We start from the raw sequence: 17,126 nt of genomic DNA on the forward strand, positions 1-17,126 counted from the left end.
AATCATAGACTGGTGCCCGCGTTGTACCAACCCGGCTGTTTCTTAACACGCTTCTTGCCCTTCACTAGTCGCTCTCTAAACCACCGTCACAGCACAAAGTTCGCGTCTTCCTCTCGCCATCCCCTGTCCCTGCCATCGCCCAACCTTGTCCAAACTACACCACCGAGTTCCTATCCCATCCGCCACATCCCACCGACGCACCCAAATGAGCAAACGAGCCTCGCGATCCAAGAACCGCGGCTCTGTACTACGTGAGCAGAGCTCCACCGACTCGTTGCAAGAAAAGAAGAAGAACGGCAATGCAAATTCTACTGCTATGAACAGCGTCATGTTGGAGCATCGGCGCAAGCACTCGTCCTTCGACAGCACGTCGCCCTCGAGCCAAGCTGCATCCCTCATGGGCAACTCCAACTTCTCCCTGGACGATGAAGTGCCCAAGCTGGGCCACGACGAGGAGGGGCCTTCCAAGGGCTTCTTTGAGCTTTCCAAGAAGGATCAGAGCAACTTTCTCCTCCTGGTGCTGCTCTACTTCCTCCAAGGCATACCCATGGGGCTGGCCCACGGCTCTGTGCCCTTCCTTCTCAAGCACAACGTATCCTACGCCGCCATTGGCGTCTTCTCGCTCGCTGCCTATCCCTACTCGCTCAAGCTTCTCTGGAGTCCCATAGTGGATGCGGTATGGTCGCCCAGGGTCGGACGCCGGAAGAGTTGGATTCTGCCTATCCAGACCATCTCCGGTTTCTCCATGATTTGGCTAGGGAGGAACATCAATCGCATGATGAAGGAGGCGGGCGAGACAGACAGTGGAGTTTGGACTTTTACGTGGTGGTGGTTCGCGCTCGTGTTCCTCTGCGCTACACAGGACATCGCTGTGGATGGTAAGGCGCCACATACTCCCCATATTGACTTGCTCCAGGCTAACAACAAGCAGGTTGGGCGCTTACTCTTCTCTCCAAAGAGAATCTCGCATACGCCTCCACAGCGCAAACGGTTGGCCTGACCGCAGGCCAGTTCCTCTCCTACACCGTCTTCCTAGCCTTCAATTCCAAAGACTTTGCGAACAAGTGGTTCCGTAGCACTCCTGCAGAAACTGGTATCATGGAGCTTGATGGCTACTTGAGTTTCTGGGGATGGGCATACTTGATAGTCACTCTTGGATTGGCAGTCATGAAACGCGAAGACCGCGATAAGAACGGCGATGGCATTGGAGAGGTTTACCGCACCATGTGGGGCATCTTGAAACTGAAGAACATCCAGAGCTTCATCATCATTCACCTCATCGCCAAGATTGGATTCCAAGCCAACGATGCTGTTACGAGCCTGAAGCTTTTGGATAAGGGCCTCAAGCAGGAGCAGCTTTCCCTCGTTATCCTCGTCGACTTCCCTGTCGAGGTCTTCCTGGGTTACTACATCGGAAAGTGGTGTCAAACTTACCCGCCTATGCACATCTGGTGTTGGTCCTTCATGGGACGTCTGGTTGCTGCTGGGTTCGCGCAATTTGTGGTGTCCGTATTCCCGGTCGGAGGAGCCTCAACTGGGTTCCTGCTGCTGGTCATTGCTGAGCATGTGCTTTCAACCTTCATGAATACAGTCATGTTCGTTGCGGTCAGCGCGTTCCACGCAAAGATCTCAGACCCGCTTATTGGCGGTACTTATATGACGCTTCTCGCTACGTAAGTTTCCTTCTTTCACAATTTACCTATATGTCGCTAACGTCAATGCAGTGTCTCCAACCTCGGCGGCACATTCCCACGCTACTTCGTTCTTAAAGCCGTCGACATGTTCACGTCGGCAACCTGCATACCGCCTACAGATATTCCAAAAGCAGACCTCTTGAAAGGACCACTCATTACACAAGCATTCTCTTGTTCTCTAGAGGCAGAGAAGCATCGATGCCAGCAAGGTGGTGGTATCTGCAGTGTTACAACAGATGGGTACTACATTGTAAACATTTTATGTATTGTGATCGGTGTAGTGACGTTCTGGGGCTACATCAAACCAGCGGTTATGCGGATACAGGCGTTGCCACTGAGGGCATGGAGAATTGCTGGGTAGGTGGACGGCCCACGAATTGTACGATATAGATGCATTGTTCAATGTTAGATAAAGGCATTTTGTAAAGCTATAGGCTATTGCTTGAAATTATTTTGGACACAACTCCATGCGACTACCGGCACAATGCCGCTTGTGCACGTCTGTGCCGCGCTCGCGCGCTCTCCCGTGACCAGGCGTGTTGATCGGCCTATAGTGGGCGGCCTTATGCACCAGCGTAAGCCACGCCGTCTCGAGCGCATGCAGGTACGTTTGCGGCACAGCAAATGTCTCACGCCGCTCAAAGTAGTATCATCAACATACACAAGCGTTTGCTGGTGGACCACCGATAGCAACTGGGCGGTGGCGCGTCGAGATTATTGGATGAAAGAGAATTAGCGGCGCGCAGCTGTTAGTGATGAGATAACCTGGGACTGTTCTGTAAGCAGGCCAAGTCTCGACTTGACATGCCGAAGACGCCGATTACCAGGGACTTCGGAGTGATTACAGCACGTCAGGCCACGCGCAATGGCTGCGGCCCGGTAGACTAGCAAAGCTTTAAAGAATCTTGTGTCTGCGCCTGCTCCGACAGTCATACAAATTCCCGAAGTCGCCGAAGACACGCTGTGCCAGCTAGAGTGGCATACCTCGGAAACGTGCACAAGGCGTTGACGCTTACCTTCCTACGGCTAGTCACCCTCGACATCGCGTTTTGACATCTGTCGCAAATTATCTGCTGATCTTGAGTACTCTTTTACCTTTATTCCTATTCGCCTGACCTGTCGCGCTCTTCTCCAACCGTCGCAGCATAAATCCGCCTAGTCTGATACCTTGATCGACGTCCGACCTTACACCAGTCCCCCAATCTCTACAGCAGCCGTTTAACTTCAAGGGTCCAGCCAAACCTTACCCACGCCAATCCTACCGAAGTGTAGCATTGATAACGAGTCCTGCGAGATCGGACCTTCTATCCTTTTAGAGTGTTGACACGACCAAAACCTCCGACACTGTGTCGCATCGTCCGTCCATAGAGTACGAACAATCGCAATGGCTTTTCCAGCATACACGCCCAAGGCGCGGGTCCAGAAGCCCGCTCCTCACTTCTCCGGCACCGCAGTTGTCGATGGCACATTCGAAGGTATGCGCTCATCTCACCATCTTACACTTTCTCCATTCATGTACCTTTTCAACCACACCAGTCAGACCAACGAACTGACAACTCCCACGCAGACCTCAGCTTAACAGCCTACACATCCACCAAGCAATGGCTTGTTCTCGGTTTCGTTCCCATGGCCTGGACCTTTGTCTGTCCAACCGAGATTATCGCCTTTAGTGAACGCGCTTCCGATTTCGCAGCCCGTGGCGCCAGCGTCGTCTTCTCCAGCACAGACAGCGAGTATAGTTTGCTCGCTTGGACGAATGCGAGCAAGAAGGACGGAGGCCTGGGCAAGATCAACATCCCATTGTTGAGCGATAAGAACCATAGTATTGCCAAGGACTATGGTGTGCTGATTGAAGAGGAGGGTATTGCGTTACGAGGGCTGTTCTTGATCGACCCTAATGGCATCGTACGACAGATCACTATCAACGATCTTCCTGTTGGAAGGTCGGTCGACGAGACACTTCGCCTGATTGATGCCTTCCAATTCACTGACAAATACGGCGAGGTACGAATCATTTCCAGACCCCTTAGTCTTTGCAAGCATACTGACGTTTATTAATTAGGTCTGCCCTGCTAACTGGAACCCTGGTGACGAAACCATCAAAGCGACACCTGCAGGCAACAAGGAGTACCTTGACAAGCTCCATGCCGACACCAAGATGTCGGACGTTGCTACAAAGACAAATGGTACAACTTCCTCGGCGCATTGAAAGTGAACGGCCAGGTGTCGATATGGTGAGCATAGCGCGCTGATCTTCCTTTTCGCAGGGACTTCTTGAATTGTAGATATCTTGCCTTGCGTTGGTCGTGCGATATTAGCATATGCATCTCATCCGTCCGAGACCATTTGCATTGGCTGGCGTTGTTCTGGCGCAGCCGTGTTGTCTCTCTAATTGCGGTCCCTCAACTCAACTACGCGCATCATACCATTAGATTCCTCTCTATAGAATGTTAAATTTACAAATCATTGCAGCCCTGAAACCAGTTATGTCATGTACAGCGAATGCTTTGCCACGCTAGTGCGATGAGCGTAAACGGAAGATGAAGAATCCAATGATCAGAAAAAAGCTTTCGGAATGACTCCAACAAAGCTCCAAGACCTCCGTACTGGTGTCTTTGATTGCGACGCAACATGCTACGGCAGCTGAGTGGATGCGCGTTAGCTTCTGCTTGGCAGATCGGAAGCCACGCGAACGCCACGGACTTGTACCTCTTTCGACATAGCCCACGAGAGGGCCTCCAATCATGGAGCCACGACTGCATGCGCTACGGGATATGTCGAGCCAGAGTAGCATGCCATTCATTACAGAGGCACCGAACATGAGCTCCTCTGGCTCGCAAAGACCATCGCACCATCCTGATCATAGCTTCGTACGCCCAAAATCGCTCATGCTGGCGAACACCTCTCCAGAAAACGCTCAGTTCAACGACGTCCGAAGAGACGGCCAAGAGAGGCCACATCCCACACGGTCGATGCCTAGTGCACCAATCGCACAGGTACTGAATAACGAGGCGAATGTGCTTGGGGCTGCACAACCCGTACCATCGACATTTGCCTCATCAACGACGCCCTTCAGTGGAAGACTAGTTGACTTGCTTTTGGATAGTCCGGACCATGCGAGGCAAAAGTGGGATCATGAACACCAGTTTCTTCTGCCTGAAAATGCAGGAAGCAGTCCATCTGTCATCAAACTACCGAGGTTACCGCAACCTCCTAAGAGAACGGCAAAACGACCCAGAATTCCGCCATTACTACAGGGCTTGCATCAGCCTCCTCCGCTCCCACCTGAGGGCAGACTCTTCCCACCAATTACTGGGGAAAAGAATGCATTTGCAGGTGAGAGAGGTTATGATGCGCGTTTCGAAGAGTCTAGGAACAAGGACGTGGACGAACACGCTTTTCTCGAAGGCAGTGCGTTGGACTATAGCAGAACTACCCAAAACTCTGATCACCCATTGGTTTCTCAGGTGGCCGCCCAGCCTAACGCACCAGACGTGGCCCATGAGACCAATGTAGCAACCAACAACTCCATAAGCACCCAAGCACCGACCGAGACCAAGCGTGGGAAGAAACGCAACAAATGGTCTGAGCAAGAGACCAAAGACTTGCTTGTAGGCGTCAGCAGGTATGGTATAGGGAATTGGAAAAAGATATTGCAGGATCCAGACTTTGGATTTAACAATCGCACGGCCGTTGATCTCAAAGACCGTTTTCGAGTGTGCTGCCCGGGTGAAGGTTTAAAGCCACGGCAACCCAAGACGAAAGGAAAAGAGAAAGTGGACTTGGAAAACACAGCCTTTGATCTACCAAACCAAGCCATATATACTCACCAGCACTCTCTTCCTGCCGGAGAACACAACAACGACAACAACCTAGTTTCAAATCCTCCCAGTCCATCAGAAACTCAACAACGCGTAGCAACTCGTAACAAGACCACGACGCATCTAGACCTAGCCGAGCTTGGAATCCACGAACCATTCTCAAAAGCCACACGTCGACCACGCCGAGCCTTTAGCCCACGCGATGATGTCAATCTGCTCAAGGGCTTTGAAAAGTACGGATCTGTTTGGCATCTGATGCGTGACGACGAGGATCTGGATTTTGGTTCTCGGCACCCAACAGACTTGCGCGACCGTTTCAGAATCCGGTATCCGGACAAGTACGCCAAAGCGGGATACAAACTCAAAGCAAAAGAGAAGGAACGTACATTATCAAAACAGACACATGTCCCAGAGCAAGAGCGACAAGATGGTCCGTCGCAGTTGGAGCAGGCTATCTTGGATCACAACACTCCACAGCACGCCAGAACAAGTCATCCGCAACAAGAAATGACTACTGCAGCCAAAGACATGCACCCCTTCCACAATGTATCAAACACGAATACGTCATCCCTTTTCGCTACTTCCAACACCAACACCAGTAATCCAAACTCAGCTTTGAAGCCCTTCAATTCATCGTCCTACCTCTCCGACCCCCTCCCCACACTCCCCTTTGACGAAGCGGATCCCGATCTCACACAAGACATGGCCACCGCAGGCGACGAGAGTCCTATCACGCTGAGTCGAAATATCCTCCGGTGGGCCGATGCGAATCCCTCTTCGCTCTACGCTTTTACACCTGCTGTTTCCTCTTCGTCTTCGTCGTTGACGACGGCTGGGAATGTACATGGTGGTGGGCATGGCAGTAAGGGGGAGGGAGGGGCTGGTGCGGGGTTGAATGGGTATGTGGGGGGTGTGGGGGGTCAGCAGCAGCAGCAGCAGCAGATGGAGGGAGGGAGGGGGACGGTATTGCCGGAGGCGGATAGTTGGCTTTTGGGGGGTGAGAGGGTTCAGGCGTTTGGGATGTATAGGTATCGGTCTTGATATAGACTTAGGTTGTTTGCGGTAGTGTAGGTTAGAGGTGGAGTGATTGCATACCTGTGGCGTCTTTGCTGTAGGAAAGTTGAGTAATTTGCGCCAGACATGAAGCTTGTTATCCATGGGTTCTCGTGTCTGTGAAGGTTACAACTTTAGGCATGACTGGGACTACTGATATTCGCAATCCCGAGGCAAGGCTATCACGGTTAAAAGTCGACATTGTAACTCTTTACTAAAATGATCATAGATGAAGTTTGTGAGAAAGAAAAGCTAGAGCTGACATTCAGTAATGTGAGAACTGAAAATGTCTATCCACAAAACCCTTCTTATAATCTCGATTGTGCAACAAAGGTAAATGGCCTGTTGCATACCCGAAAACAGTGAGATAGCGAGCTAACAGCACAGCACAAATCTCGCCTCACACGATCTTTTTCCATATCTGCCTTTTCTGAAGGAGTGTTCTGCTGATATTGTTCAACTTCTTGATGGGTTCTATTGGAGTAGCCGATGTATAGCTTAGGCAATCCAAAAGTCTCTCGTCTTGTAGGTCGGCGAGCTTTGGAGCCATTGCTCAAAGACTTGGGCTTCTTCTTCCGACTCGAATGTTTGCTGCCATAAACCAACTCGCTCCCAGTTGGTCCCCACTTTGGATACGAGAAGCATTGAGAATATGTTATGCACAAGACTACCGTCCCGGGCATTCCTCATTCTGTCGGCTGAGAATAGGTATATGGCATGACAGGTTCTGGTATCTTTGGACTTATAGGTGCCAGGCGACGACTCGAGATTTTCCAATGAGGTGTCAAGATAGGTCCTCTCCGACCAATAGTTGTCCTCACTTCGTACTACCCATCCGCAATGGCCATGTGTTTCTCTACCGCGACAGGCCATACGAGAGAAGCCCTTGAGAAGCCTGACTTTCAAGGATGGCGCCGAGATACGTATTCGCTGAGAGTAATCATGTCGCTGAGTAGATGCCGCGCTAGCTTCCTCAAACGTCTTCCAAGCCTCGAAGAGCCCACATTGTTTCTCAACTTGAATGGCTAGGTCGTGAGCAATAACAAGCTTCGTATCTGCCTGTCTCCGTAGTTTGTAATATACACAAGGATTGTACGACCATCCAGCCCACGACCAGCTGGAAAAGCCAAGCCGACGATAGATCTTATCATTCTGGACTGGATGGAACCAACATAACCCAATGAGCAGTCCATTCAAATACCCAGATGCATCCGATTTCATGACTATGCCCCAGTATGATCTAATAGGCGGCTCGTTCTGCTCAAGATCCACAAGAATGCCATCGAATGCATTGAGGATGTCATCAGAGTGAGTAAGTACTCTTCTAGTGTACTCCTCTATCAGAGATTGAATATCTTCTTCCACAGGAGCAGGTTTCGCTCTCTGTAATGGGTGAGCATACTGAATTTGGGAAAGCTGTAGATCCTCGCTGATGACACCTCTGTCGCAATCGAATAGGACTTGTTTGTCGGTGAAGAAAAGCCTTCGCCGGGAGAAATAACCTTCCTGCAACGTCCATCCACGACGAATCCATCCTTCAATAAATATCACAGATGCCCACGGCCAAAGAGAGAATGTAATGAGGTTGAGTTTGCCATATCGACCTTTCGTTTGCATACTCGCACGTGGAGTTGAAAATCCTACAAGCCCAGAATTGGCATCCATACCTCCAGCTGCTATTATTGTTATTTGAGCAGATCGATATATGAGATGCATCTGACGAATCTGGCGCTTGAAATCAGATTGATCTGTTTGAGAGACGCAGTATTTATCGACCCATAGATATTGGAAGCCGAGGCTCCGAGTTACTGAGATAGCATCCTCTATCGTGGCAGGCAGATTTTCTGGCAGTATGTCCGTTTGTTCTTCCCGAGTTTTGCTGTGGTTTTCACCCCATCGATAACTCAATGCAACGTAAGGACTGTTGCTAGAAGGTGTGATGATTGATCGTGTGGAACAGTCGATCACTCGTAGTCGGCTTAGTTGGCTACTTGATACCTCTTTCTGTTGGTCGCAAGGTGCATGATGGCGCAAGCAGTCTTGCAGGTGTCGTTTTGTGTTGTTGAGGTCAAGCCAGGCCGAAACCTCGTTTGCCTGCAACGGGGATGGTTGGAAATCTAGCATCTCAACGTCCGTAGACACGCTGAAAGAAACGATATAGTCGGGGTAGCTGTACCTGTATCTGGAATCTTCGCGCCGTCCATCTGGAGTATCAAAAACGATGTTGACATGCGAAGATAAGTTCGGTAAACATCCCCAGCTGTTGTGATCTCTGCAAAAGCTTTTCCCGCAGTCAAGTTGGAGATATCGCGGACGTTTTGAAGCATCTTTGGGCAACAAATGGATTTCTGCTGCTGAGATAAACTCACAGAACTCGCATCCGGGCTTCTCATCCCAGACCCAGATGGCAGTAGGATCAGAGATCCGTGTAATCCATACTTCATGTCCCATTTCCAGCGGTATGCCTTTGTGATCGCCCTTCAAGATCGCAAAGAGATCAATATCCAAACAATTGGCGCACAAGGTTCCAGTAGGACCTGATGAATGCGCTGCAGTTTTGCGGCGTTTGGTGCACTTTCGATCATCTTCGGAAAGCCGCTTGAAGGAATGATTTTCACCCTCGGTCGTACTCATAACTGCAGCAGGTGTCGGAGTGAACAGACGTTACTCGACACAAAAATGTATAGTAGAGTGTTTGAAGGAGGATGGATCTGAGAAGGCTAGCTGTTGTTCAGCCTCAAGCGGGGTCATATCACGCGCCTGCCTCAGGCACAGCCAAGCTGTAGCATAGCCTTGCTCCAGCTTCATAGAAACACACAACGTGAGTAAAATGAACAATAGATCAAATTAGTCTATGCAAAATCCATCCTACCTCTGGTTATCCAGACCCTGCAACCCCATAGCCTCCTTCTTAACATCCGTCTTCTCGCCCTCGCCCTTCTCCCTAAGCGCCACCTTCTCCACCTCATCAAAAGCCTTGAGCGCATCCCCATACTGTTCAAAAACGCCCTTCCTATACCCCTCGCAAATCTTCTTGACAAACCCTTCTTCGTTCCACCTCGCCTCGAGGAAATCTTCAAACTTCTCCTGAGGAGACGATCGCTGCACACCCCAAGCCGCTTTATACGCCGCACCAAGAGCGCAAGCATTTCCTCCGATTTCAAGCTTGTACACGCCGTCAGACCCACCGAGGACTTGGCCCGCGAGCTCGGCAATGGCGGGGTTCACAGCACCGCCACCAACCATGTAGATTCTGCGGGGCTGAGCGGGCAGAGAGCCCTGCGGTGAAACGAGGGATTGCGATCGCAGTCTGAGCGACAGGAACTGCGATTCGAGGATCGCGCGGGCGTCGGCTTGAGGAACGGGCCAGGACTTGTCTTCTGTCTTGGCCTGAGCGGCTTCTGGTGCAATGGGCGAGAGCTGGTTGTCTTTGGAGAGGAAGCGCCATGTTCCTGCTTTGACGTTTGGTACGATTTCTGGGCGGGGGAAGAAGAGGCCTAGACGCATGGGGTCGGAGGGTTGGGCTTGGCCGAGCGCGGGAGTTGTGAGGGCTGTTTCGTTGAACTTGTCCCAGGATTTGTCCGACGATGTGCCAGAGGCTTTGTTGATGGCGTCGCGGATGTGCTCGCGTGCTAGACCGCCGTTCTTGTAGCAGAGCATGAACATGTAGAGGCCTGCTGTGGTGGGGTGGTTCATGAAGTGGTAGGCTGGGTCGGGCCTGTACTCGGGTGTGGACATGAGGAATGTTGTTGAGGTTCCGAGAGAGACGATGGCATCTGATGCGCGGAGAGGGAGGGCGAGGATAGTCGATGGGTTGTCGCCAGTGAAGGCGATGACCTGAGCTGACGACGGGAAACCGTAGCGTTTGCTGAAGTATGGCGAGACGGTACCGAAGCTTGAACCACCGTCTTCGGGCACATTGCCCAGCTTCTTCCTGAGATCTTCGACGCCTTCGCTTCCTCCAGCTGCAAGTGCCAGAAGATCCTCATGCCAGCGACCGTTCTTGATGTCCCACAGGTTTGCTCCAGTGACGTCTGAGATATCGATGGGGGCTACCTTGCCGAGGAAGATCGAAGCGAGGAAGGAGGATACGAGGGAGATGCGGGCCGTGGCCTTGTATGCTTCGGGATACTTGTCGTGGAACCGAAGGATCTGAGGGCCACTGAAGCGCTTTATGGTGTTAGTATCGACAGAGGCCGGGAAAGGGCAGGAAGCTTACATGGTGAGCACTGCTTCCAGTAGCCAGGGCCAGATTCCTGGGCTCTTGTAGTGTCGCGTCGAAAGCATCGCACTGCTTCTGTGTACTTGCGTCTTGCCAGTTCGGGCTGAAAGGGTGACTGAAAGCACCCTTCCTCTCACCCTTGGCACCACTTTCCAGCTGGTCGAGCAATGTCTTGCCAGCATCTAGACTGCCAAGTAGTGTCTCTGCATCTTTGCTCCAGAAGACAGTGCCGTGCTGCATGCCCGCACCCGAAATACCCTGCACCTTTGAGAAATCTGCACCTTGTTCCTTCAATCGCTGCAGAACAAGGTCGATGGCCTCGAGCCACAGGGCAACTGGCGCGAAGACCTCGCCTTCATCGGGGTTTGTGAGGACGCCCTTCTCAATCCCATATTTGGAGAGATCGGCGTCAAAGTCGACTTTGGCCTCGTGGATAAGTTTAAGGTCGGAACCAACGATGATACCTAGAAAACCGCAGTCGCGTCAGTTCAGCCCTGCAAGTCGGAGAGGTCCAGATAGTGGGGTAGCTCCAGTGGGGTCTCCTCACCTTTGAGTTGCTGAGTGCTCAAGTCGAAGCCCAAGAATTGATCAGCCATGGTCGCGGTATGTCAATTCTGTGTCGAGCTGCAGTGTCGGGGATTTGAGTGTTATGGCTTGACAAGACATGGCTAAAATAAGCAGATCACGTCTCGTGGTGTTGAGGACCCTCCTCACACCCACACCCAAGATACGGGCACACTGACGCAAGACCCACATTGACGGACAAGCTACATCACAGGCAATTTTGCCGGCGGTGCCTGCAGCAGCGCCAGTTCTTTTGCGCGGATTGATTGGACAACGGATAAATTCGTGCCGAGACATCGTGAGTACAGCTATGATTTTCTGGAGTAGCATGTCGGCCAAACGCCGATGGCAGCTAGGAATTTTTGTTAGCGTGGGGAAGCACGAGTCTAGAGCGTGGGCTGAAGTCGAATTGAGGTGATAGATTCAATAGATATCCAACTGTCGAATATCTTGTATATGCCGCCGGGTAGTCCTTCTGCCCAACTCCGAACGCCCAGCCATGCTTGTCTATAGATATACACGAATCACTTCCTTCGCCTTGCGTCGGTATCGGTGGTCTCGTGTTTATGGTCGTGATTGTGGTCGTGGTCGTGATCATGTTGTCCTTCCGATGCTGGATTCGATGTCGCAGTAGGGTCGCCAGGGATGAACTCGTCGAGAAAGTCTGGTGCCTCCGCCGAGTTGGCTACAAAGCGCACACGCACCTTCTTCACTCCGCGTACATTGGCACCGATGCGCTCCCGGATGTGGTTCTCGACGTCGCGTGTCTGCTCAATGGTCCACGCACTTGATACGCCGATTTCAACATCCATAAGATAGTTCTGCCCAGCCTTGACACCCTGAATTGCCCGTACGTTCACTGGCTCCGATGTGGTAGTGATGCCCTCGACAGCGCTAGTCGCGGCCTTCCGAACGTTGTCCTTCATCTCCTGGTCTACGCCGACGTCTGCTAGTTCTAAGAGCGCCTGCTTGGTGTTTCCCCAGCCAGCTTGGACGACCATGAGCGAGATGACCAATCCACCAACAGGGTCCAACCATTTTGCGTTGTTGAGCACGTTTGAACCGGCGATTAGGAGGAGAGCGACAAAAGCGGTGAGAGAGTCTACGCGGTGGTGGTAGGCGTTGGAAGCGAGGACGGTGGACTTGCGTTCTTTGGCGATCTTGAGAGCTAGAATGGTTGTCAGCGCGTGCTTCTTGAATCGATTGGGGTGTGCTCACTCGCTCGGTACAGCCACTCCTTGATGACGATTGAGCCAGCAGCGAGCCAGATAGCATTGATGTTGGGGCCCATATCCTCGATGCCGTGATGGTGGTGATGATGCGGTATAAGCCCCCAGTGCTCAGCTATCTCGGCGGCTTCGGGGAAGAACTGCTTGCAGAGGGCAAGTAGAGCGGTCCAGCCCATGAAGAAGCCTCCTGCAAGCAGGATGCCGCTGACACCGAGCGAGCCCAAACTCTCCACCTTTCCGTATCCGCTGGGGAAGCGGTTGGTGGGCGGCTTGAGGGACCAGCCGACAGTTGCGAGCGTCATGATGTCGCTCACGAGGTCGGTGAGACTGTGGATGGCATCGGCGATGAGTGCTGGCGGGAGTTAGCTGGCGTTCATACACAACGCGTACATGCATCTCACCCTGGCTGTTGAAGACGTAGCCTCCAAAGCCCTTGCTGACGGCCATGCCCAAGTTGACGTAGAGGCCAATCTTGGTGATGCGCACGCCAGCGTCATTCTTGTTCTTGGACAGCAGGAACGTGTTGTCGTGGTGATGGTGGTGGTGGGAATGGCCAGCATGCTCCCTTTTCTGCGTGGCGCCTGTCATGGTGGAAGGGGAAAAGTGTGGTTTGCGGTGGATGGTGGAAGACCAGTTGAGTAGGGGCGCCGTATGCGAGGGAGACTTGAGGTATTGGGCGCCTTTAGTCGTCGTCTGGGTGCAGAGAACGCGCAATCTGGGCCGGCAAATGGGAGGCTTGTAAGCGTATCGTGATAGGCCGTGCGGTCGCACTGAAGGTTGCGTAGAGTAGTAGTTGGATTGAGCACCCTGCAGGGTTCGGGGTGAAGGTAAGACGCGTCCACGCTGGCTAAACTGGACACGCATGCCATCTCCATTTCTGCAGGCGGTGCGCAGTAACATGGGACGTGGTGGCAGCGGTTGCGCCTTTTAGTTATGCGGGAATCCCAGATGCGACTTGCTGCGAGCCTCTCCAAGACTGACAATTTTGACCCTCTTCCGCGGTTGCTATCGGCCCTCGTTCCTGGCGTATCATGGCGCCTTTTGCGTCAACCCACGGCAATTGGGGGGGCAAGCTCTCTACCGCCACATCCGTCCCGCCTCGCTTCAGCTCACATCACCACTCTCCACATTCTACACAGTAGACTGGAAATGTTGCATTCGCTAGACTATGTTGATTTGCAGGCGTTTGTGTTTTCTGCTGTCAACGACGACGATGTTGGTGCGAAGTCACAATTCAATTTCATAGCTGAAATCATGAATAAGCCTGAATTTAACGTCTACTACTATTTTGTCACTGCTCTTGTGTGGCTCTTCTCGAAGCGTCGTCATCTTCACAGGGAAATGGACCTGAAGATCCTCCGCGTTTCATACTTTGGGCGGACGCGCGTGTCAATACGAGTAGAGCCAAGAAACGTCATGGCCATTCGTATCGTGGTTACGTCGCCCAGCTTGCTTGTTGCCTGTTTGAGAAAGCTTCTTCAAATATTTATAGCCTTGGCTTTGCACTATCTTCGCCCGCAGGGTCTGTCGCGCGAGCAAGTATCCAGTTGACAACGTCGTCCCGGAAGGCGTCTTTATCAGGACTAGGCTCGTCATGTACTGACTAGGTTAGTTTGAACACACTCGATTGGATCAAATACTCACAGCGATGGTAGCATCCCGCGTACGACTTGAACTCCTTGTCCTTGACTTGTAGGGCACTGAACAGGCGTTTCGAAGCAGGGTAGCTGGTGATGCCATCTTGTTCTCCATGCGCGATCCAGATCCTCGTCACGCCACCCTCTCCAGCATTGTCAGGTATCACGACCTTGCCGCTAGACAAAGCATTGGTTCGATCGAGCAGTCCTGCAAGCCCCTCGAGCGTGCCCGTATCATGGCAGAGCTCATCCTCGTCGAATTGCTTGCAAACCGCCGGGTCTCGTGAGATAAGTTTAGGATCCAGCTTGTTGGTCAGCTGACGTTTCGCCATGAGCTTTCCAGCGACTCTGCCAAAAAAGACTGTGACGGGAGAGGGCTTGGACTTGGGATCGAAGTCGACAAACGGCGACTCCAAGAGAAAGCCGCGAATGTGCTTGCGGACTTCCTCTGGACCTTGTGCAGCGTAGCAAAGGGTCTCACCGCCGCCCATGGAATGCCCCATCATGAAGAGCGGTACCGGGCTCGGAATCAATGTCTTGATAAAGGAGGTGATATCGTCAAGGACCTGACTAGTCGGGCCCGTGTCTCCTCGCTCGGCGGGTTTCGTTACAGAGCGGCCCCATCCCCTGCGCCTCGTCAGTATCAAATATTGGAAACAGCACACGCACGCACCTCTGGTCGAACGTGTAAACTTCAATGCCTCTAGAGGCCAGATGGGGAAAGAAGCCGCCGTAGGTGTTGACTTGATATATGTTAGAGGCCGAATACACATGTGGTAAGTGCAATCTCACCGTGCTAGAGACAATGTTAGTGATGCATTCCATATTGTTATTACAAGAACCATACATCTGAGAAACCATGGATGAATACAAGTCGGGCTTTTGCCGGTCCGTCCGTCTACTCAATGAGTTAATGCTGATCTTATTGATCTGGTTCCACCATACCCTGAATGTTTTCGTATACAGCTGTTTGCCATCGGGCAAGGTATGGGTGCCTTCCTCAACGGACATGGTGACGCTATCAGGCGAAAATTGGGGAGAAACGGAGTATGCTTGGGGTTGAGATTGGAGCTATTGGAGGTCTAGTGCGCTTGGTAATGCAGATCTGGTTGAGATCAAGCGATGAAGGGAAATAAGAGTAGTTGACACCTGAAGTTGTTCAGCTCTCCGATGACAGCCGCGGCTCCCGCACGCGTCATAGCTTTGTTGGTGCCACCAACCACTTGCACATGTCAGACACGACAACTCAGCTGGCGACATGGTTATCGTCAGCCCATTCTCCGAGACTCGATGATCAATAAAACTTGGCTATATTTGGAGCCCCGAAAAGGCGCCGATGACATGATGAGGGTGAAGTCAGCTAGCCTTAACGGCTGTCGTCCAAGCTCCCGCCCAGTGGATCATCCTGCATAACGCATTGGACCCCTCTACCCGGTGTCCCCACTTACATTTTCCTCGTGGTAAGATACTTTCTTCTTGCTATGAGCATTCTTGCCCGTCGACTTTTGTCCCATCACTCCTTTCCGAGACGACTCTCCTCCCAGAGAAGCATGCTGAGCAGCATGCCACAGGCTCGCTCAGCAAAAGCGATCCTTAGCCATCAAGAGCGCACCGCGACGGAACCACGAGAGAACGACGTGCACACTGCCACCCTCGCCAAAGTGACGCCTGTCAACGACCGGATCAAGCGCTTTAAATTCGAAATCAAGGAAAAGGACGGCTTCAACGTATGACGATCTCCATCTCGCTCGCGACATGCGCTGATGGATAAGTCAGTTCCTCCCCGGCCAATGGCTCGATGTCTTTGTGCCTGATGTAGAAAAGGCCGGCGGGTTTACCATTACCTCGTCGCCTTCAGAAGCCCTACCTCGGTCAGATCCCGACTTCGTACCATACTTTGAGTTAGCCGTACAGAAGAGCCCCGATAATCCACCGGCAGCATGGTTGTGGCAGCCGGTTGACGACATTCTGGGGAAGGAGGTCACTGTGCGTGTGGGTGGAAGCTTCGTCTGGCCTCCTCCCTGTCTGGATATGAAGAAGATCAAGCGCGCCATCTTCATCGCAGGAGGTGTCGGAATCAAGTGCGTCCAGCTACGCCATCACCGATTCGCATGTCTCGACCGCTAACACCCCCACAGCCCTATGATGTCAATGATGACCTACATAAACCAGAACTACCCGAACCTCGAAGTACGCTTCTTGTACTCTACTAAAGTCCCATCACGGGAGACCGACCCCAGCGAAGTCCTTTTCCTGCAAGATGTGCTCGACCTCTTCCGCATACCCAGATTCAAGGTGACCAAAGACCGCCTTGAGCTTTTCTTCACAGGGACTTGGGACGGATCTGAAATGGGCACAAATGATGGTGACTTGATACATCCACTCATGTCTCTGACGCTGCCGCAAATTGACTCGGCTACCGAAGTGCCAGTGTGTGCCTGGACGCATCGCATTGACGACATTGCCCTTTCTAGCGCCGTCGGCAACAGAAAGGAAGCGCAATCTACCGTCTTTTATGTGTGTGGGCCTCCAGACATGACCGACGACATGGTGAAGTTTATCAAGGAACAGGATAACGTGGCACCGGAGAGAGTGCTGTGCGAGAAGTGGTGGTAATGGCAAGGTTAAGGTAATTTACCATTGGATAGTCCAAGACGATCAATACTAAGTTTTGCACTCGAAAACCGTGCCGTCGCTGCGGCAAGCGCTGTTGTATGTACGATGCTCACACCATTAACTGGAATTTACGCGCCCACAAAGGCCGTAAATTCGAGACGGCTCGTGGTAGTCGAGCGAGCTCCACCAGACTAGCTCCACCTTCCAAAACTCAGTGCGGGAACCATGGCCACCATCGCTTTTTGTGCCTCAAGCCATCTACGGCCCGCAAGCATTTCACGAGACAGCAA

General features: G+C 52.2%; 7 protein-coding genes across 7 annotated transcripts; 4 read left to right on the top strand and 3 right to left on the bottom strand.

Annotated features, from left to right (window-relative positions):
- Window positions 1–205: 205 nt before the first annotated feature.
- Window positions 206–2,055, top strand: AA0111_g6990 (Uncharacterized protein; the record flags this gene model as incomplete). The annotated part of the gene is made up of 3 exons (XM_028653273.1): window positions 206–878; window positions 932–1,673; window positions 1,725–2,055. The coding sequence occupies 3 exons, from the start codon at window positions 206–208 to the stop codon at window positions 2,053–2,055; spliced, it is 1,746 nt and encodes a 581-aa protein (XP_028505430.1).
- A 1,023-nt stretch (window positions 2,056–3,078) lies between these two features.
- On the top strand, window positions 3,079–3,903 carry AA0111_g6991 (hypothetical protein; the record flags this gene model as incomplete). The annotated part of the gene is made up of 3 exons (XM_028653274.1): window positions 3,079–3,169; window positions 3,262–3,698; window positions 3,757–3,903. 3 exons carry the CDS (start codon window positions 3,079–3,081, stop codon window positions 3,901–3,903), a joined length of 675 nt encoding a protein of 224 aa, XP_028505431.1.
- A 535-nt stretch (window positions 3,904–4,438) lies between these two features.
- Window positions 4,439–6,556, top strand: AA0111_g6992 (hypothetical protein; the record flags this gene model as incomplete). Its single annotated transcript, XM_028653275.1, has 1 exon — window positions 4,439–6,556. The coding sequence occupies one exon, from the start codon at window positions 4,439–4,441 to the stop codon at window positions 6,554–6,556; it is 2,118 nt and encodes a 705-aa protein (XP_028505428.1).
- Window positions 6,557–9,436: 2,880 nt separating this feature from the next.
- AA0111_g6993 (putative D-xylulose kinase A) lies at window positions 9,437–11,386 on the bottom strand (the record flags this gene model as incomplete). The annotated part of the gene is made up of 3 exons (XM_028653276.1): window positions 9,437–10,738; window positions 10,788–11,254; window positions 11,338–11,386. 3 exons carry the CDS (start codon window positions 11,384–11,386, stop codon window positions 9,437–9,439), a joined length of 1,818 nt encoding a protein of 605 aa, XP_028505429.1.
- A 492-nt stretch (window positions 11,387–11,878) lies between these two features.
- On the bottom strand, window positions 11,879–13,171 carry AA0111_g6994 (hypothetical protein; the record flags this gene model as incomplete). Its single annotated transcript, XM_028653277.1, has 3 exons — window positions 11,879–12,522; window positions 12,573–12,935; window positions 12,985–13,171. 3 exons carry the CDS (start codon window positions 13,169–13,171, stop codon window positions 11,879–11,881), a joined length of 1,194 nt encoding a protein of 397 aa, XP_028505426.1.
- An 898-nt stretch (window positions 13,172–14,069) lies between these two features.
- Window positions 14,070–15,231, bottom strand: AA0111_g6995 (hypothetical protein; the record flags this gene model as incomplete). Its single annotated transcript, XM_028653278.1, has 6 exons — window positions 14,070–14,182; window positions 14,228–14,847; window positions 14,894–14,963; window positions 15,013–15,016; window positions 15,068–15,118; window positions 15,166–15,231. The coding sequence occupies 6 exons, from the start codon at window positions 15,229–15,231 to the stop codon at window positions 14,070–14,072; spliced, it is 924 nt and encodes a 307-aa protein (XP_028505427.1).
- Window positions 15,232–15,782: 551 nt separating this feature from the next.
- AA0111_g6996 (hypothetical protein) lies at window positions 15,783–16,836 on the top strand (the record flags this gene model as incomplete). The annotated part of the gene is made up of 3 exons (XM_028653279.1): window positions 15,783–15,947; window positions 15,997–16,301; window positions 16,359–16,836. 3 exons carry the CDS (start codon window positions 15,783–15,785, stop codon window positions 16,834–16,836), a joined length of 948 nt encoding a protein of 315 aa, XP_028505424.1.
- Between the last annotated feature and the right edge of the window lie 290 nt (window positions 16,837–17,126).

This window comes from Alternaria arborescens, assembly GCF_004154835.1.
Source record: "Alternaria arborescens strain FERA 675 chromosome Unknown contig_15, whole genome shotgun sequence".
In the NCBI taxonomy this organism is placed as follows: Eukaryota; Fungi; Ascomycota; class Dothideomycetes; order Pleosporales; family Pleosporaceae; genus Alternaria; species Alternaria arborescens.